The sequence below is a fragment of the Mytilus galloprovincialis genome, chromosome 8, assembly GCF_965363235.1.
Source record: "Mytilus galloprovincialis chromosome 8, xbMytGall1.hap1.1, whole genome shotgun sequence".
In the NCBI taxonomy this organism is placed as follows: Eukaryota; Metazoa; Mollusca; class Bivalvia; order Mytilida; family Mytilidae; genus Mytilus; species Mytilus galloprovincialis.
In genome coordinates this window covers 65,487,060-65,509,731 of record NC_134845.1, presented here as the reverse complement: position 1 = coordinate 65,509,731, position 22,672 = coordinate 65,487,060, and the positions used below count along the sequence as shown (strand labels likewise).

General features: G+C 30.7%; 1 protein-coding gene across 1 annotated transcript; it reads right to left on the bottom strand.

The window, feature by feature from the left end:
• Positions 1 to 12,518: 12,518 nt before the first annotated feature.
• LOC143043463 (uncharacterized) lies at positions 12,519 to 21,792 on the bottom strand. Its single transcript, XM_076215750.1, has 6 exons — positions 21,757 to 21,792; positions 20,149 to 20,293; positions 18,821 to 19,071; positions 17,261 to 17,518; positions 16,222 to 16,764; positions 12,519 to 13,241 (listed from the first exon to the last, which is right to left on the bottom strand). Exons 3-6 carry the CDS (start codon positions 18,882 to 18,884, stop codon positions 12,931 to 12,933), a joined length of 1,176 nt encoding a protein of 391 aa, XP_076071865.1. The 5' UTR covers positions 18,885 to 19,071; positions 20,149 to 20,293; positions 21,757 to 21,792; the 3' UTR covers positions 12,519 to 12,930.
• Positions 21,793 to 22,672: the final 880 nt, after the last annotated feature.

Sequence of the window (22,672 nt, the reverse complement as noted above, 5' to 3'; positions counted from 1 at the left end):
TTATGTAGCAAGAAGACATATCACCCTGTCATACAATTAACTCTTACTATGGAATAATGACTTAAGACAGATGCATACAAATTTAGCGTTATAAACGTTTACAAAACAGTAAATGAAAAACAAATGTAATAAACTGCAATAAACAAAAATCTCCTGTAAAGGCTCCTGACGTAGGACAGACACATATACAATCTAGCTGGGTTCAACTTTTTAACAGGCCCCAATCCTCAACAATGCTCAATCTGACATGGGAAAGTAGTGTAACATAACAAAATACAAAGACACATTATAAAATTTAACTGAATTTGCTCGTTTAAAAAGACCCCAAACATAACAAAAAACTCTGTAAATACTGTTCGTCAAAATCATTATCCTACTATCGGCTAAGAAAAGAAAATCTCCTGTTATTTATAGTACATAAATAAAACATAAAAAAAAAAGACTGAGTTACAAAAAACTGGGGATGATCGCATGTGCTCTGGTAGGGTAAGTAGATCCGTTTAAATATTGGCATCATAGAGGTACACCATGTACACTTGTTGATGATAGTTCTTACTGTATAGCTGACAGTTGGACACTGTGGAAGAAAAACGTACATTTCTACAGTTTTGTAAAATAAGATAAGGATATTTTGTAAAAGCTGTATATTGTATGTTTAAAATTAAAATGTTTCAACCGAACCTCGAGACGCATTGGCATGTGACTACAGGATATAACTCATTCAACGATCAAAACATCATTTGAAATATTCATAAAATGCATGACATTTTTTTTCTTTTGTTCATTTTGATGTGTTTGTCCACTATTTTATTCTAATGTTGTAGGCAGATATTAAGATATTACGAAGTCGCTTTTACTTTTTCTACAAAATCTAGAGCTATACATGTTTATCAATAACAAAAAAGAAATATATTAATACATGTACATTCACATACATAAAATCAATTATTCAAATAAATGAAAAAACGGACGACGTTCTTCAATGTCGTCAGTTGGTTAAGAATTAGTTCCTATTTTCATTTTGACTGGTACCCAGTTTTCTTATCATTTCAAAGACTCTGTGGATAAGCGAAGCACTGTCTAGACACACTATCAATCCAGCAATTGAAATCAAAATGGCAATGCCTACAAATCCAATACTTGCAGACGATTTTCGTGAATCCCAAGCAGAGGTGTGTTTTCTCGTATACGATGATGTTTTTAATTTGTCAATTTTAATCTCATTCACTATTTCATTGATACTTTCTTCCACTGAAATTTGTTTGGTTACATTGTTACACGTGCAAACACAGTATGGTGTTTTACCTACAAGAATTCATAATGATTATAATGAAATATTCAATATAAGTCAGTACTTTAAAAACTAGTTTTACTATAGCTATAGCTCATTAAGCAATAAAACACAAGGATCATTGGATTGTTGGTTGGATATCTGGTGAATAAATCATACTGTAGAATCTTCATCAAAATAATGCACCTGGTATTGTTATATATCTGCCTATATCGAACTTTCATATCTTTTCCGAAATCACATTCTTATCTGCTTTCTTTTAAAGCCATGGTGATAGTAAGTAAAATGGCGCTTATTTCTGATTTGATGCATTGTGTAATGTCATTGTTTAATGTTTCCTGTTTACTTTTTCGTGCATTGTATCAAGTTTTAACATAACATTTTAGAGTTTTTGTCAAGTTGTTAAACCTACACTTGGCAACGAATTATCAGTTTTTAGATCAATAATAAAGCTCAACGAATTGCAACGATTTCTCTTTCAAGTTTTTATATCAATTATAACGTTGAACGAATTGCATTTAACAACAAAATGGATGTATACACTTGTACTAACTGCAATAATATAGTTATTTCAAAGAACATCTTCATATTTACTTGATAATTCGAAGTCTTGAACATATACCAAGTAAAATGAGCCATTCTACAATATTTAATATTGGGGATTTATTTTTTTTCGTCGGTACCAATTTTTCGTGAATTGCGGAAAACTTGGTGGAAATGTACTTTCGTGGTTTTGCCAAAGTCGGCATATAACCTAATATAACATTTAAGATTCGTTGAACATTTAAATGTGTGGTTTACCTGTACCCACAAAATTTGTATCGAACGAATAATAATGAATCCATTGTAGTCTGATTTAAATTGCATATTCAGTGGTTGTTTATAGCCTTTAAATAAGGTCGAGAAGTGACGTTATTGTGTAGGCCAAAGTTGATACTGTCCATTATTTATACTAGCCTATAACAATACAATCTGTCTTTTATATTTATCGATATACATTTTACACCTTTTACGTCTAAATGTTTTGCCATATGTCGGTGTATTATGATTAAACATCAGCACATGTAGAACTACCTTTATGATAATTTGTAGTTATTCATTCAGTTGTCAATTTATTGCTGTTATGATGACTTTATTTGTTAATAAATCAATTGTTAACTAAAGCTTGTATCATGTTCATACATGTACCTTTGTTTTTTATTGTAATCTCCTTCTGTTCTGTTGAAAAAATATCTGTTTCGGAAGTGGTTTCGGTCTGAGATATTGAAGTCTGAGATGTTGATTTTTGTGTCGATGTGGTTTCGAACTGAGATTTTGTTGTGTGAAGATCTGACGATGTAACTTCTACGGTAGGAGTCACGTGGATTTCAGTTGTCAATGCTGTTGTTTCCGTTGTCGTTTCTGCAGATGAGACTTCAACAGTAGTTGTTTGTTTTTGTGTTGTTGTTTCTTCAATTACTGCCACACATGAAACACATCTACTCACAACAGTTAATTCACAATCATCATACGGTGGCACACTATAGACATTAGTATCTACTTTTACTGTAAGAATATAAGGAATTATCAATATGGAATTTTTACATACATGTTGTCAACGTTTGAGTTTCTATATAAACGAAATTAATTAAAAGTAACTGTTTTAGTACTTTCAAATCTATAATCTGTGCTTTGTATTAATATTTGCTGTGAGGGATGGGACGCATAATTAACTTGTAACGTTGCGCTTGTGTTTTACTAATTTGTAAAGTGTATTGTTTAGTTGTTCTATTACATCACTGTCTCCGATTAGGGAATGGTTGGCGCCTTGAAACAATTTGTAATCAGCCACAATCTGTATGTGCCGCTCCTAAATCAGGGGCCGGTAGTTCAATTGTGGTCATCGGTTCATGTCTGTCGTATTTGTTTTCCATACGTTCTTTTGTTAAAAATTTGCCGCTGTGTTTTTCAATTGAACGGTTTCATATGTTTACGTACTGTTTATCATCTGCTTTCATAGGTGACTAAACTTGACGATGTTTTATTATCAGTGTTGAAAGCTGCTTGTTTGCCTATTATTGTTACTGACATCCACTTTATTCAAACTTTGATTGATAGTTTTCCTATTGGAAATCATACCACATCTCCTTTGTTTTCAAGTCGTTCAACATTAATAATTCATAAACCAGTATATTAGTGTATTTTATTGATGGCATTCGGCTGTTTTTTTTTTCACTATTTGGTAGGGTTGTTGTCTCTTTGAGACATTCCTCATTTCCATTCTCTATTTTTTATCAATATAACAAATATATTTGAAATTTATGAAATTTGATATTGGTTCAACCTTGAATTTTTCCTTGTTTTCCCGAATTCATTTGGTCACAGTAAAATCATTGATTCATTTATTCATTTATTTATTTTTCATTTTTTTTTTTGGCAAGCTAAATAAAAGTAAGAAAATATTAAATTCAAAAATCTTACGTTCAAAGTTACACCTCTTCATATACAGAGTTTCACCTGAGGAATCAACCTTGTTATTTTCGATGTAGAAAGGATCATCTATCTGGTCATATATAACACATTTGAATTCAGAAGGTTTATACGCAAAACCCCAGCATTTATAACCCCAATCGCAATCAGTTTTACACTCTTCTTCAGTTCTAAAGTTTCCATTCATTCCAGTTAGTACCGTTGTATCCCCTTCAGTATCATAGAAAATGTCGGAAAAGGGAAAACAGATAACTAAAGGAAAACGTTAAACCAGTATGATTAGTTAATACAAAAATTTTCCTTTGATTTAAGTTCACTGCAAGATCTACCGACATAATTTTTTTTATCAAAATTAACATGCTTATAACTTGATATGCCAAACGCGCGTTTCGTCTTAAAAAAGTTTATTGAAGCTGGAATGGCAAATCAAAAACAAAACTGAAGAGCTCAAAAATCGAAAATTACTAAATGGTATGTCGAGGGCTTGAGCAACACTATACATGGATATATTACGGACTACAACTGTATCCAGTTTTGTCATTGAACAGGAAATCATAATTACCTAGTTTTAGCACATGTAGCGACTTAGCTAACCGCAATATCGATACAACTGGAAAGGGACAGACGGCAGACACCAGTTATTATATTTGAACATTTCATAAACATTAGATGATAATATCCTTATATTTCTTGTCAGTAAAATTTTCCTGACTACTGGAAAAATCATTTACAAGTTTAAAAACCTAAAAATTCCTTCAAATTATGACAAAAAACTGCCAATACGTGTTTGCATAGTTTCCCGATTTATTAACAGTAAATGTACAAAAAATAAACATTTTATATATATCTATTGACACTCCTAAAGTGTTGACTACAGGGATAGTGATACCATCGGGGACGAAACGTTAACCAGTTTTGGAACGAAATAATGGTTGTGAGAACTCATTAAAGATAACATGTTTATAACTATCGAAGGCAGACGCGCTCATATTGAAACATTTGTCAGGTCAAAAGGAAAAGTAAATTCCGAAAAATTATGCCAAATAGGACTATACCAATCAAAGCATTGGATTGGACATATAATCGTTCAAAATGCAGAGAAAATCACAAAAGAGTAAACACTATGCTAAATTATAATTTGTATTTGAATCTAATAAGCGAGTCTTGTGTTTTATTCTTAATTTTGTCAATGGTTTGAGAAAACAGTAGTTAAACGATATTTAAATTGCTTCAATCGATTTAAAAGAATATATAAACTTAAGGTAACAAATGAAAACTGAGAGAATTCAATTTGCATGAATTCAAAAGGAATAAGACGGGATTGATCAACGGGTCGTGCTTGTACCGGTATGAATTCATTACCTAAAAAGAACATACTTTATTATTTCTGACAAAAGAGGAGTGATAACCACTAGTAACTTATAAAAATGAGGCCAAACACCATAAAGGGATGTTTTTGAAGTTCGAAAATCGAAAATAACTTCACTGATAAGTCTTTTAATTTGTAGACGAAACGCGTAAATACAAAATTTAATCCTGGTATCTATGATAAGTTTATTAGCAAACCAATGGCAGAAAGAAACAAACAAAAAACAGATCAAAAAGACAAACTGGATAAACAGCAATACGCAAAACACAGCAGATTGTGAGCACCACAAACCCAACATTTAACCAGAAGTGAGGGCGGATGCTCTCAATGGGGGAATGCAAATCCTTCTCCATATTGGACACTAATTGTATTACTCTTATGAAATAAGTTGTTAACAATCTATTCCATCTGATTAAACACTATAGAAATAACGGATTGGTAATTGTCTCTTATTTTACATAAACACATAATCAAATTCATAAACCGTCGGTCTAGTTAATGTTCCAAACCTTGATTGACTGTGCATATTTGAAATCCAAAAATTTTATTTTTAAAAAAGGACAGACAAGACAGTTCATTATACAAACAACACACATATTGAGAAATCAAAGACCACAATGAACAGCACTAATGACTAACGCCAGGGCAACATAAATCCCTTTGGAACTTTTATAAGGCTGATATAAGTTACTCCTCAAAGGTAGGCAAATCCTGTAGGTGTAATTCAAGACATGCGGCAGACTTTAATGTAGATTGCTCATCGTGTTTTTTCAAATTTAATAAAACAGATTAGTTAAACATAGATACCAATTTTGAATAATTAAGTTAAAGGACATCATCTATAAACCAGAAAATGAAGAAAAGGATAACGCTTGTAAAATGTCTTCTTCAAAGTTAATTATGTAATCACGCTTTCAATTTACGAATATTTCTTAATTATCAACATACTACTTTAAACTGATTAAAATCAAGATAACCTTTTCCTAAGATTTTAAGTGTGTTCATCCTGAATTAAACACATTTTATACATACTATATTTATAACATGTGTGTACTGCTGAAAAAGGGTAAACTTTCATATAAGTTTTAATTAATGAATTGTTAGAATTTTTAGGACTCGGAATGAATACTTATTACACAACTTCTCCAAAAGATTTTGTCATAATATTTCTGGAACTTTTTCCAAACACTTACCAAAAACTTACATTAAAAACTTTAAAGAGAAACTACGCAGTTTATTAGGTATGTTAGACGTATATCGACGTTTTCAATAGGACTAGACTATGTTTCAATACACCCTTCCAAGCTAGAAATGAAAGCATCTCAGTGAAAGTTGCATCAATATTTCGACAACAAGACCAAAACATATTCTCACACATCGCGAACGTACCAGTGCTTTTGTACTGGCTGAACAAAACAATTGGTTTTCTTAGTTGCACGCACCCATTAAAAATTCATATTTATAAGACAATTGTGAATTAACAAATTGAATACGTATTGCTCGAAAGTACCTGTTAGAGATGATTCACATATAAATGGTCTTGTGGCTTTATCGCATTCATCTAAGAACCAATACATGCTATCACTTTCTACTTTCACAAAAGCGCATAACTGTTTTGGACCACTTTGCAATGAGTCTGACCAGTTTGAATACCACGGCGTAAGGCATTTATACGTCCATACACGATTAGTTAGTTGATTTGAATCTGGAACATGTAATCCAATCCAAAGTTCATTAATACCGGGTGTTCTAAAAATAAGACGATCAAACCGTAACATGTGTGTACGTTTATTTATATATATATATGTATGTCCATGACATTTCTAGAATTATTTTGAATATAATGTTAGACTTCTTTCCAGATGTCTATACAATATGAATGCATGGTCAACACTAATGTTCAATCTTTGTAAAGAAATATTATTCATTCAACATAAAAAATATATTATCAGCCACAAATGAAGAAAAGTAAAAGTTCGGTCATAATTATGAAGAAAAAAATGGTTCCATTTTACATGAGTTGGTTTAAATGATGTGGAACAATGTGGAAGTATAAGTTGTACGTCAACAAATAGATTTTGTTTTGTTAGTATGTCTTATGCAGTTAGTTGTTTTACAGTTAATATTTGAAATCATTTTGAAATTAATTCGTAAATGTTGAGGCAAATTAATTTGTTAGAGGATGCTTGTATCTTATTTATCACTTTTGGTTAGACGGTCCCTTTTTTGTTAAGAGAATTTTGCAGACCAAGCATAACATGAAAGCTAAAAAAGCAAATACATTATACCCTTAGCAAGCATCAAATTAATAATACATTATATGTTACACGATATAAAACAGTTCCATTATCATGCAATGTTTGCTAATAGTAAACTAAAAGTTGTTCCGAGCAATTATATGTTAATGGACTTTGGTTGTTTGTTTTTTGTATGGGTGAGGTTTAACTTTATCTGTCTCATCAAACTGTTAGGAGTAAAAACATTTTAAATCATGACGACATGTGAGTAATTATATTGTTATGCATTATTGAACTACACTAGCACATGAAACGATAATTTGTTTGTATATGCAGCCTTTTTTTCAACGTGCGTTTTTTTTAATACTATTTGAATTTGTACAGACATAAGAGATGTTATAGGAAATGTAAATTCAATTTTCATAGGTAAGATAATTACTATGAGAGAACACAACATTTACTATTCATGCATAAAATACAATTATTGGTACATTTATATGATGTGCATACACGGGTTTTTGTATAAATCAAACTGACAATCTTAGCTCACAAATATTTATTTTTTTACGGTTACTTGCCCTATTTTCATATTCCGTAGATAAGAATGTCGCTTACTAAAATAGGTTATTTTTTAATATCTTGTAAAAAGGCAATAGTTTTGGCAACCTTTTCAGTGTTTTTCAATATCAAATGGATAAAATTTGTCACCTTTAAAACATGTACTTTCAAAACACGTTCAAAATCGAGATATCAATATACCCTTATTGCAAACACTTTGTTTCTACCAGCGCCCTTATACTAAAAATTAAGAAAACACACTCAATCGAAATTCAAATATATTTACTTTTCCAGTATAGCTTCCTGTAAATAACGCTGGTGTGCATGTCTAACTATTACCACTAATTCTTGTCCATTACTCGTACAATATTTGTTGGCATCATTCCAAGTCAATGATTTAGTGTATAATGTTGTGGCCGCTGAAATCACTGCATGATGATCTAAAAATGTTTGAATCCAAAATATTATTCTGGTAATGTTTCGGTGTCAACGTATATATCTTTAAACAAAAACGTGTTGTTATCAACAAAGTTCACTTTGGCATCATTAAAGAACCATAAAATGCGTAAATGAGCTGATGGTACCGTCAAATTGTTATAATTTTTTGTAATGAAATTGTTTTATTCCAATTATTTTTTGTTGTTGTTATGATTTGAAAGATACTTTTTTAAACAGATATGAACTTCTTTATCTTATATGTTTTTTTCCAGATATTTGGGAGATTATGGTAAATCTCCCTTCGTCTAACATAAAATTCAATTTCAAATATTATTTATGTTAACATTTATAGAATTACTGTAATATTTTTTTCTGTCTATGAAGAAATAACATCCAAAATGTGGTGCACACTTTATGACCTGCGTAGCGGGTGATTTAAAAGTGTGCACCATATTTTTTATGTTACGGTCACATGACAAAATTGTGTCTTTGAGTTGATGAACAAACACGGTCCGCCAATCAGAGATGAAAATCCAAAATTAAATTATTTGCAAATAGTAACAGTGATTACCAACAGCCTTATTGAAGTTCAATTGCATTTAAATTCTACTCAAGTTTGCTTTTATTGTTTTTCAAAATAAGCATATGTCAATGAAATCAAGTTAAGAAAAGCAATATCTGAAATTGCGACTTATGAATGGATATTTCACACTTGCAACGTTAAATCATGTCCTTCTTTTGTTTTAAATTTTGGTTTTCAACTCCTTGAGAAGCTCCTAACTAAGTCTGATTTATATCCTATATCACCTTTATTTAATACGAATAAGGGAAATTGTTTCGATAAGTGAGATCTTCACTTATGCCGATTGTCTGTTTGAAAATACGTCCTCTCACGTTATTGTTAGCATGATTAATCTGTTCGTGTACCAAAATAATTGTTTTAACAATTTTCGTCTATTTACTTTCTCAGATTCTACATTGCAAAAAATGCAACCGACAGATTAAATTGTTGAAAATTAACAAACACATGTTTTTTCTTTGATGGACAAGCATCTGAATTTATTCTGATTCAGATTGTCCCCATAAAATGTATACCTATAACCAATTTCGAAAAAACGAAGAATTTTCAAATTTCATCAAGGCCTACCGTCAAATGATATCAGAATTGACACTGCTGATATCTTCATTACTGTAAAATAGAATGGCAAATATTTAATGATTATACATAGTAAAGCCAAATTATATTCTATACATATTTCATATGTCTATATAAATTTACCTGCTAAAAATCATGTAATGTGACATAATACACCATCTTTGACAACAACAACGACAAAACAACAACAACAACAACAACAAAACAAATTAATGAAAAACATACAATGTAACATTTAAATCACACATTACTAATAAAAAATGACATTGTTTTTAAGAAATACGATATACCTTTGACTTATAGTCTTATTACATTGGTTGCAGTGAATAGCCTTGGATTCCAAGTAATATAAAATCCAATTATTTCACATGTATGATTTCAGAGGTGTATTAGGGCAATCCTTTTCTATTTATTTTATTCAAATTGTCGACTTGAATCTTGAAGTTATCAACTACAATCTTCTAATTGACAAATTTGATCTTGGAATTATCAACATTTAAACTTTAAAAAAAATAGATACAAAAGATAAAATGATAAAGTTGTCCCAAATATCTTTCGTTGTTTGTTTTGAATTTATTTTAAAAAATTGTCATTTTTGTTGGATCATTAGCTTACGATTTTTTTTAACTATGGTTGGTTACTCCCCCGGAGTACTTGAGATCTTTGCTAGATTATGTTGAGGTTAGTGTTCCTCGGTCTTTAGTTTTCTATGTAGTGTTTTGTTAAGTTTGTGTCTTTTTTTTTTGTCTTTCATATTTTCCCTGACTTTGCCAGTTTATCTCGATTGATGAGTTTTAAATATCTCCTTACTCGCCTATTTCGTCTCTGTGCATATGCTCTTTTATTATCATATAGATAATATTTTAATTTCACAGAATTTAATTTGATTTTCGTATTGAATGACGAAAACAATAAGACAAATATGTGATTGTATAGTTGTATAGCTGCATTACATAATTGGCTAGGAATAGTAGAATATCAATTGATAATGACAGTTTCAGAATACTAAATTTAAGTCAAGCTTATTGAAACTGATGAATGTAAATATTAATGAGAAAGTAGCTATTTTTTATGCCCCATTTATGGGCCTTGTGTTTTCTGGTCTGTGCGTCCGTTCATTTCGTCTGTCCGTTCGTTCGTCCGTCTGTTCGTCTGTTCGTTTGTCCCGCTTCAGGTTAAAGCTTTTGGTCAAGATTGTTTTTGATCAAGTTGAAGTCCAATCAGCTTGAAACTTAGTAAACATGTTCCCTATGATACGATCCTTCCAATGTTAATGCCAAATTAGAGATTTTATCATATTTTCACGGTCGACAGAACATAGAAAATGATAGTGCAGATGGGGCATCTGTGTACTTGGTACACACCCTTGTTTATTTATCTATTAAAAACCTAACGTTATCGGAATTGTATACATTTTATATCTTTTTCTTTGAATTCATTTGAGGGAACCTGGTGCATTTATTCATACGAAACCTGCATCGCACACAATTTCAAATCCTGATATCTATGAGGAATTGATGTCTAAATGACATGCCTTACATCCAGTAAACTTTGAAGGAAATACTACCATTATTATGCACAGTGCATTACTTACACTTGCTTTTGAACATTAGGGATGTACTTAGGTGAGGTTAGGTAAAAATTAATAAATCAAGAATTTAAAATTGATATTTTAAGCTGGTAGAGCATTCGTTAAGGATAAAAATAAGCTAAAAATACTGATAGGTCATGGACCTTCTTTCCGTGATAATTGAGATTTAAAATATGGCGGGAAAATGCTGACTCGGACTTGAGTCTCAAAACAAAAGAAAGAAAATCAAGAATCTTCTAAAATTTTGGTACATGACCTTTCATGAGCTATAAAGTCTTTTATGAAAAAATAAATGGGTGTTATGGGGCAAAATATTTTACCTTGTATTGTATGGAAAAACACCAAGGAGTCCGAACATTTGACACAAATTCCAATACCTTACCTAAGCACATCCTTATACCAACAGATATGTTTTAATGTAATATATATTAAGTAATATTTGAAGTTCAACTTTACTGCACGAGATGTGCATGTCAACAATTCAACTCATGGCAACAGTAATTGAAAATCCAAAAAGTATTAAAAAAGGATCAGTACTTTCCGAGCATCTGTTAGCTCCTGTTTTTGGGGTTGTCCATGCTGCTTAATATTCACGTTTTTTTCTACGTCGATTTTTGTTAATTTTTCTCTGCGATTCGACAAGAAACTGTATTGTCTGTCTTTTTTACCAACGACTTTTATCGCACCTTTGCATTGGTTTCTTCTTATTGAGTTATAAAAAAATGGTTTCGACACATTGATCATTTGATTTGAAAGAAATACTTAGTTTGAACATTTTTCATAAAAACATGTGAAACTCAAATGTTCTTTAATCATTTATTCATATCTAACAGTTTTAACTATAAAATAAGATTCTTACAATTATTACGTATCGTTAGCATAGTGATTTTGCTTTTCCTAACTTTTGTTCCCTTTCACAAATGATGCTTACCTATCTTGAACATCTTCATTCCATTAATATTTAACAAAAAATAATTAAAACATTAGGTAAAAAATTTAATTTACAAAGATGGGCGTAATGCAAATAAGAAATGTTAACAAAAACTTAATTCCTATTTATATTCATATCAGCATGCTTTTTTTGTAACTTTATATATATTTTAATTAAGTTATTGTCATTATCTTATATCAATAAGTTAAACAAATAAGACTAACTATTTCCGTGCTTTATTACGTTTAAATTGTATTGTGAACAAGTATGTTTAGCAATTTTTTAAGTAAATTAATTTTCGAAATTCAAAGACATATTGATTCCGATATTTAAAGACAAGTTTCAAATAATTTGATAAAAACTAAAGAAAAACTACTGTTTGTATGCTGTGGATAATGGCAGTCACAAATTGTTTTCATCTGTATGGAGTTGAGAATGTAAGGCAAAACTAGTAATTAAAAACGAATTGTAACCAATGTAACTATAATATATTGTAATTAGATCAAAACATGCTGGTGGACTATTAGAGTGAAGATTAGCTATTGCAAATTTGTATATGAATAATAATCTATAACGCTCGAACCAATTACGTTAAGGCCTAAAGCATGTATAACGTACGCTATTGAATTACATTGAGAAGATATTTGAAGGTCTCTCATTGATTTTTTTTTCACAAAATCTGACACTATACACGTTGTTTTATACAAATTGACAACGCAACAACTAAATATATAAGTATTGTCATATACATAGATGCAATGATTAGAAACGATAGTCACAAATATTCAGAAAATCTTTAAATAGTGGAGTCTTTTAATGGAAAAAATCTTCTACTCGGCTGCCAATTTGTGTAGTATATATTTTCTTCCATGTCATCTGCATGTTTGGTATTATCTCCCATTTTCATTGTGAACGTTTAAAATGGTACCAGCTTTCCTGAGCAAGGCAAAAACTCTGTAGATAAGTGAAGTACTGTCCAAACATAAAAGCAAGGAAGCAACTGAAATTAATAGGGTTATGCCAACAAATCCAATACTTGCAGACGATTTTCTTGAATCCCATGCAGAGGTGTGTTTTCTCGTATATGCAGATGTTTTAGTACTGTCAACTTTAATCTCATTAACTATTTCGTTAATACTTTCTTCCAATGAAAGTTCTTTGGTTATATTATAACATGTGCAGACACAGGATGGTGTTTTACCTACAAGAAATGAAAACATTCAAAATAAATGATAATCAAATATCAAATAAAAAGCTTAATTCTTATAAAACAATTTATAATACCTTCCAAGTAAAATATAAAATTACCGAACTCAGCGGAAAATTATAAACGTAAAGTCCTTAAGCAAATTTCAAAATCAAAAGCTCAAACATCAAACGAGTGGATAATAACTGTCATGTTCCTGACCTGGAACAAGTATTTTCGTATGTAGAAAATGGTGGAAAAAATCTGGTTTTATAGCTCGCTAAAACTCTCACTACTATGACAGTCGTATAGGATTCATAAATTTTAAATAGAAAATTATAAGTGAATGTGCACTAGTACAGCATTGACAATATGAGTTAACATATTTAACAAACAAAATGTACACGACGTACAACGATAAACTGTTGTTATCACATGAAGGAGTTAGTTTTGTTCATTTTTTTTTTAAATATGTCCCATATATATAACGTCGCTGACACATTATTGACTTCGAAGACAATAATTATACTTCATTAAAAATGGTAATGAATTACGGCATATTGGTTAGGTCATGTCAAATATCAGATAGAATGTCAGCTGAAAAAAGTTAAACTAGGGTAGAACAAAAACATCGATTTGAATAAATGGTTTGATTCGCAAAAAAACAAATCATTTATGTGCCAGTTAAAGGTAAAACGATAATGTACATCTCTTGGCTGAATACATATGACTGTTGTGGTGAGTGTGAATTTGCAATGATATTAGTCCTTCTTTCAATGGAACACGGATCATTTGAGCAAATCAATAACGGAAAGGATTCCGGAAAAGTTAAGTAATTTTTAACACAGATCTGAACATGTATTCACAATATTTATTCTATATAATTGTGAAATTAATTATATTATAGATACTAATATTACGAATAAGTTATATCTTACCAAATAGTACTTCCCTTAACTATTAGGTAAACTTACACGAGGGATACAAAGTTATAGGCTGTAAACTTAGTAAATTGTTACAGCAAATATGCAATAAAGATATTATTACGTTATAAAAAGAATGATATTAGTCGTGTCTCGGTATTTGTTCATCAAGCGCTAATGTTTTTAGTTACGGAGTTTATTATCTCTGATCGGATATTGTGTTGTGTCTTATTGTTTCGTTTTCTATTCGTATGTAGATGTTAAGAAAATCAATAACCCAGTTCATTTGTATGATTTTAGTTTAAATCAACTATGTGCACATGATTTTTTTTTGTTTTGCACAGTTTGATTTGGAAGAAAGGCCGACATATGCTGTTTCACAATTACTTACACAGTTTTATATTATTATTCTGACTTGTAATTGTTTTTAAATACATCAACTAACATAATTTGAAACATAATCTAGAGATGTATCCATTTTTTTTAATTTACCTGTGACGTTACTTTTTGTGACGTTGATAAGTTTGTGTAACAGACAAGTTTTTTTTTTGTACTGTCCTTATTCAATTTAAGTTATTCGTTGTTATTCTATGGTTAACATGTCGGAATGTATTATTATAATTTTAATGTATGTTTTTCTGCGTCTTTGGTGTTTTTTCATTTATTTGTACTATATTCCCGTCATGTTATGCTGTCATTTTAGCGGTATAGTTATCATTGCAATAAAGCGCGAGCTTTGGTTGGCCACAACTCCTGGTGCAACCCACCATTGTTTTCTTAAAATAGTATGTACCAAGCCAGGAACATGGCAGTTGTTAAATTATATTTCCTTTCTATGTATGTTGCAATGTCTTTTGTATTTTGTTGCACTTCAGTTTTTTGTTGTTTCGTTTTTTTCCTCTCCAAGTGGATGCGTTTCCGTCGGTTTTGAGTTTGTAACCAGGTTTTGTTTTCTCTCAATCGATTTATGACTTTTGAACAGCGCTATACTGCTGTTGCCTTTGTGTAACCCGGATATTGTATCTATTACTTTTAGTATTGATTTTAACCCGTTTATATGTATCGATTACTAGTATATCGACGTCAAATTTTAATCGCCATTTTTGTATTGCAACTGCTATTGATATGAATCTGTTAATATCTATCTTTTCATAATTATAGCGATGTCACATGTTAATTGGCTTTTTCTTAATTTAACAGCAATGGGTAATAAGGATGTGCCCTGTCCAAAATAATGATATATTTTTCTATATAAGGCTTTGTTTATAGCTTCCTTTTCAACTTTTGTTTAACTTCTCAAATAAGTTTTACTATATCATAACATGTTTGAAAACAAGTTTACCAGTTAGAGTCAACTCGATGGACTCGAATAAGTATTTCAGCCCTTTTCAGAGTAAATGTTATATTCAACAAACTGCATTGCGTCAGTAATGTGTCCGGTTATTTTAATCTGTACTTAGTGAAAAAAACAGAATATATTGATCATGACATCTGCAGATTGTTGTGATAAATATAGATTTATTTCGAAAAAGAGACATTTGAAAAATTCTTTTCAAACTGTTATAAAATGTTGCTAGTGGTGTAATTTGGTACACCATAATCGATACAAACCGACATATTTATATTGACAAGACCACAAGAATAATGTTTTGTAAATGTTCATGTGTATATGCATATGAACCTTTTAAATACAATATAGTTGTAATGTTCCGTAAAAAAAACAGCTAGATGTATTTACTGTATCAATACTATTACTGTAAACCAACTTATACGGATACTTTGTTACTTGTTTTACCCTTTCTAGTTCATTTCGCAGCTATTTAGATCCTCGATTTTCTTATTTACTCGAATACCAGTTTAATAGTTTGATAAGAAATGGGAAAACTTTTCCATATTTGCGACGATTTATAATTAATAATCGTGTCATTTTTCTATTCGCCAAAGTCTCGAGAAACAAATCCCTCGCGAAAATAAGTTTCTTCACAGTATTCGTTCAATTGTTCTTTAATTGATTAAAGAAGGCATTTGTTTACTTATTTGAGAAGTATTTATATTAATATTTGTTTAAATACCTTTACTTTGTTCCTTGTGTGTAGTTTGATTGATTGAACTGTTTGTTATTGATGTGATCTCGGAATGAGATGTTGTTATTGGAAAATCTGACGATGTAACTTCTAAAGATGATGTCACGTGATTTTCCGTTGTTGGTGGTATTGTTGTTGTAAAACCTGACGATGTAACTTCTCTAGCAGATGACACAAGATTTTCAGTTGTTGGGGATATTGTTGTTTTTGTTGTCTTATCTGACGATGTAACTTCAAATTCAGGTGACACGTAATTTCCAGTTGTTGTTGGTATTGTTGCTTCTGTTGTCTTTTCTGGCGATGTAAGTTCTAAAGCAGATGAAAGGTGAGTCTCTGTTATTTGTGGCATTGTTGCTTCAGTTGTCTTATCTACAGATGAAACTATTGAAGAAGTTGTAACTTTTTCTGATGTTGTTGTATATTCTGTTGTCGTTTTCTCCTCTGTTGTCACACATACAACACAATCACTTACAACAACAGAGCCACAATCATCATACGGTGGCACACTCAAAACAGAATTGTCTTCATTTACTTTTTAAAAAAAAACATTTTTTCAAATTAATTTTTCTTATTATCATCTCTCACATTAACAATGATTAATATCATTGAAAGACGCATTTATATGAAAAATTATTACAATTTTTTTCCAAACATGTTCTGATTAAAACCAGTATACATTTGTTATCCTTTATATTGTATAATAATACTACATACGGTGTACAGTTGTTTGTATTGGTTAATTTTTACATATTGAAAATTTATTCAATAGTTTATTTGACTTCAGTATAACAGATTTATAGTCTGTTTATTTGGCAAAAATTTTGGTCCTCAATTCTCTTCAACGTCGTACTTTATTTGGCCTTTTTAACATTTTTTTTATTCGAGCGTCACTGATGAGTCTTTTGTAGACGAAACGCGCAAATATAAATTTCAATCCTTGTATTAATGATGAGTTTATTATTTATTTATTTATCTTTCAATGTATACCTTCTAAACAAATATACAAAAATAAAAATACTAATCTTACATTCAAAGTTTCTCTTCATATAAAGATGTTCACCGGGAGCAAAAATCTGGTCATTGTTTGTATAGTAAGGTCCGTCATACTTATCATACATCACACACTTAGATTTAGAAGATTGAAATGAAAAAGCCCAGCAGACTGCAATACCATTGCAATGATCTATGCATTCTTCTTCCGTGCCATAAGTCTCAATGTCAGTCAATCCAATAGATGCCCTTGTATCATCTTCGATTTCATAATAAAATCCAGACTTAAAAATAGCTGGAAAGAAAAACGACATTAGTGAATACTGAATTGATGTATACTTTATTAAAATATTAGGAAAATATAAAAAAAACAAATATATCTCAAGACACAAAAAACAACTTTGAACCGGTAATTAGTATTATCAAAAAGTTAAATCCACATAGCTGCAACATTATCCTTTAGATCGAAGACATTTTGAGTGATAGCTATATTTCTAATTCTTTTAAGGGTGCCTCATGTGGAACAGGATCTGCTTACCCTTCCGGAGATCACCCCAAGTGTTTGGTGTGGTTCTGGTTTCTTTTCCTTTAATTTTCTATGTTGCGTCTTGTGTACTATCATTTGTCTATTTGTCTTTTTTATTTGGTTAGTCATTGCGATGATAGTTTACTTTCGACCGTTTTTATTCTGTTTTTTTTTTTTGGCTACTCTTTTCTAACCTGTTTTTGTTTTTTATTTTGCATTCCAGGTGAACAATGTTAAAAATTAGGACTCAACAGATGAATCATCATACATGAGACGTGTTTAGTGTGTTCATAAAAAAAATGTTTTTAATATAATAATTATATTCTGAAACTCTACAATAGTACTACTTAACAAAAAACACCACAGGTGCCTCATGTAGAGCAGAATCTGTTTTTGATTGGGTTCGTGTTGCGCAGACTTTAACTTTCAATGTTGTGTATTGTGTAGTATTGTTTTTATGTTATTCTTTTTTATAGCGATAGCGTTGTCAGTTTATTTATAAAAATAGACGATGTGGTATGATTGCCAATGAGATAATTCTCAACAAGAGACCAACATGACACAGAAATTAGTAACTGTACATCCCTCTGGTATTTTCGCCACTCTTTCTTCCCTTAATTGTGTCAACATATGTGTGTAGTCTGTTTGTAGTTTTAATAAAAAGGACACTCTTGGAGAGACTCATATCTAAAGGTCGACATTTCAGTAGTACCGTACTTAGTTCAAATATATTTAATCAATAATTACAGTTTATTCAAATAAATTTATACTTACTGTCATACTCAAATATGAATTATGTACTAGTACTAGTTTAAATTCCTTCATAATAGTATATGTCGAACAAGTATGTGAACATCTTTTACAGACGCATGCATTATTTTAATCGTAAAGAACAATTTCTAACCTGCCGATGTCGAAGAGCTTAATTCTAAATTAAATTCAAAAAGACCTAATAAGATGTGGTATGAGTGCCAATAAGACAACTCTTCATACTAGTAGCAATTTGTAAAGGAAATCAAGTATTGGGCAAAGTACTGTCTTCTTTAAACATATATAAATAGTTTATCTCACCTGTATCGGATTCGCATATGAATGTTTTTGTGTCTGATCCACAATCAGCTAAGAGCCAATGCATGTCATCGTATTCCACTTCCACATAACCGCATAAATTGTCATTGCCACTATTTAATCCGGGTGACCAGTTTGAAAACGAATCTGATGAGAGACAGTCATTTGTCCATACGCAATTGGTTGGTTGATTTAGATCTGGAACATGTAGTCCTATCCAAATGTCTCCTTCAAAGTTAGATGTATTGTCTTCTCTACAAAATTCATGAAAAAAACATCAAAATGATAAAATAATAGTACTGATTTGCAATCCGTACTGTAATTTAGGTGAAAACAGAACTTGGAACCTTAATATACTTGTATATTTAAATGAGTGCTAGATATTTCAAATTTTTAAGCCTCGAGCATCATCGAAAATTATATAGAAAATTGCATATGGTGCAGAACATTTGTTATAGTCACTGCTAGAACAATGTATTGTCAAATTTGCGCAATATTTGTGATAAATAATTGCTTTCTGCATGTGTGATTAGCTTTGCAGTTATTGTTTTTATCTTAGGTGATTAGCGTATGCTCAAATAACATCTTTTTTGTTACCAATTAATTGCAAAATAAAAAATATAATATAGTAAGGTTTATTTAGCAGTCAATATGAAACCATAAATTAACCTCGAGTCCGACCTGCAACTTAACATGTTCTAGCTGAAACATCTTTCTAATTAGAAACATACAAAACATCAAATCAACACGATAAAGCAAGCTTCTTGATTTTGTTAGATGAACTAATAGTAAAGCCAGTTAGACAAGAAATCATAGTTTAACATGAAGGAAATACATTACAGAAAGTTCTAAAAAATCGTTTTAAAAATTCGTTAATTTCAATAAAACAATATCATCATTTTCATGTCAGTAGATAGGAAATGACTACTTGGTATGATAAACCCTCAAGAACTTACAGTCCATCGCCATAGGTATTGGCCTAGTGGCAAAAGTAGTATTAACAGCACCAACTTTACTATACCATGTCTCTTTGAAAATAACCCATGCATTAATATAGCAAACTTCAATTAGGAGATAACTGTATTGTATGTTACGCTTCGACGGCATCAATTGGGGATTTGATGATCGCAAATTCAGTTTACTGGCGATGCGTTAGATGTATTAAAAATCTGTCGTATGCCGTCTGTGCTTGCACGTACGTCCAATAGCATCAAAAGACAATTAGTGCCATGTACATAAGGTGACGTTATCCAATTAAAATGAACGTTACAAACGTTGTTGCATTAGAATTTGTAATAAATGCATTAAAAAGCTGATAAAAATATATTTACATATCCAACAATGCTTCTTGTAGAAGTTGCTGCTTCGCTGGTTCGTCAATTGTCACTAAATGTTGTCCTATACTTTTACAATACTGGTTAGCATCATTCCAAGTCAAAAAATTTGTAAATAATGTTGTAGACGCTAACGCCAATTCTGCCAACATGAAAATAAATGTAAAAGAAAGATAAATGTCCCTATACATTTTTGAATACAGCTAGTTTCAAATAAAACTGATACAATGTGATACATAATTTATCAAACTTAAAGCTTAAATGACGCACGTTTTTACTTTAACGCATAGCACTATTTGCACTTAACATTGAGATATACTTTTTTCAACAAATTTTCAACAAATTATCACTACCTCATTTGCGTGATAACAAAATGTAAACCAAACATTGCTGACCTTGTTTTTTGTATGTAAATATATACATTGTGGTAGGCATATGAACACAGGTTCCAGTTTATCGTATTGATATATTTTTGTCATCGCGATAAAATTAAGTCTTAAGTCGACACTACGTTTCTTGTTAAATATAAGTCTATTAATTGTATTTACATTTATTAGTATGTCAAAATGTATTATTGGATTGTTTATTCGTGTATTTCTCTGTCCTGTCTCACATGTATCTGATTCACATATAAATGATGTTGTGTCTATTTCAAATTTAGCTGAGAGCCAATGCATTTTGAGTCATTTGGTTCTTTTTCGATCGAATTATGCTATGTTATGTGTTTACATGAATCATAAATAAACACATCATAGATACCAGGATCAAAATTTAATATATGTACGCCAGACGCGCGTTTCGTCTAAAAAAGACTCATCAGTGACGCACGAATCAAAAATATGTTTAAAAGGCTAAATAGAGTACAAAACATACCCAATACTTCAGTGAGGTGTTTAGTCAAGAATATTCTGTTTTACATCTATAGTGTTCATATGTAACATGTGTGATGTATCACAACAAATTAAAATATCAAACGTTCATGTCAAACAAAGAAAGCATTTACTATGATATAAACAATGATAAACGACAAGATATTTCGGCAAAATTTCAGAATCTTCGGCCGTTGTCTGCTCTGTTGTCAGGTTGTTGTCTCTTTGACATATTTTCCATTTTCCCTTCTCAAATAATTACAATGTAATTATTAATACCATTCGTTACAAAGTATGTGTAATACGATATTTATGGTGTTAGTAAACTCAATCTGGGATAAGAACAAATGGAGGTAGAGCCCCGTAGGAAACCCTGTATACATCGTATTAGTTCATCATCCCACTGGGAAACGAATTTATTCTACGGATTATTAAATATGGGAAGTTTTCAGTTGTTGTTTCAATGATAATTGTAAATATGCCCATCATTATCCTGATAATACTGTGATTTTTCAAACGATAATAAAAGTACTTCAAATTCCACCATTTATATAATTATATAAAGGTAGGTTCATTTTTTAAAGACATACAAACTGCCAAAATCGCTTGGATCAACAAAAGGGCTGCAAATTGATATAATCACTTCCGTTTAATCATGTTGTAAACTGCTACATTGTATAATAAGCGTTAGAATAAAGGTGATATTTTCTTAAAACAAAATATCAATAAGGCCTACCTGTAATATCTATCAGAATCAACACTGATATTATCTTCGTTACTGTAAAAACAAATATGAAAATAAGTTGTTAAAATAACAAATTAATCGTAGTTCTTCAAAGAACATTATATTCCAATACATGCATATCAAAAATTAAATGCTACATGCATTTATTATCTTTAGAGAAATATAAGACATACATTCAGCATATTTAAGATGGTACATAACACCTTGACTGAAATTGATTTTGCTCGATTAATTTTCATAAAATTTGACAAAAATATATACATTTACCCTTTTACAAAAATATGTATATTTCAAAAACCTTGAACCACACACTTTATCAGAAATTTCTCATTAGATATATATAAGCTTGATAAACACTTATTTTTGTCATTAAAGGAGCTTAATATTTCCTTACAATAGAACGTGATTAAAGCGTTTATCTGATTTTAACCGAGTTATCTCCTTGTAGTGCTATGTACCAACTAAACAAATAATTCATGCTTCAAAAATTGGTTTCGTATCAACAAACAAAAAACCTATGACTATAATCGCTTCTTCTGTGTTTGTTGTTTTCACCCCAACAGGGAGCTATATAGGGCACAAACATAACTTGTATAAAACAATGCAAACAGTATAACTAACGGATTAACCTCTTAAATAACATGGAACTAGAATTACTCATGAACCGCATCAACTAACGATAACAACTGAACAACCAGTTCATGACAAACAAATGAAGCGAGTTTAGTTGTTTTATCGGGCTCAAACTTTAACCCTAACATGAAACAAAAGTATAACATTATAAAGTAGAAAGAGGTCACTATAAAATATTAATTGATTTAACTCACAAGAAATATTAACAAAATCTGATAAACATCCTCTGAACTAATAAAGGAGGGACGTAAGATACCTGAGGGGCAGTCAAACT

Excerpts from the sequence above, each read along its gene's own strand:
- LOC143043463 (XM_076215750.1), bottom strand. The coding sequence starts at position 18,884 with ATGCATTGGCTCTTAGCTGATTGTGGATCAGACACAAAAACATTCATA. Across the intron at positions 16,765-17,260 it reads TATGAAGAGAAACTTTGAAT|TAAATGAAGACAATTCTGTT; the intron begins GTAAGATTAGTA and ends TTTTTTAAAAAG. Across the intron at positions 13,242-16,221 it reads ACACAAGGAACAAAGTAAAG|GTAAAACACCATCCTGTGTC; the intron begins GTATTTAAACAA and ends CATTTCTTGTAG.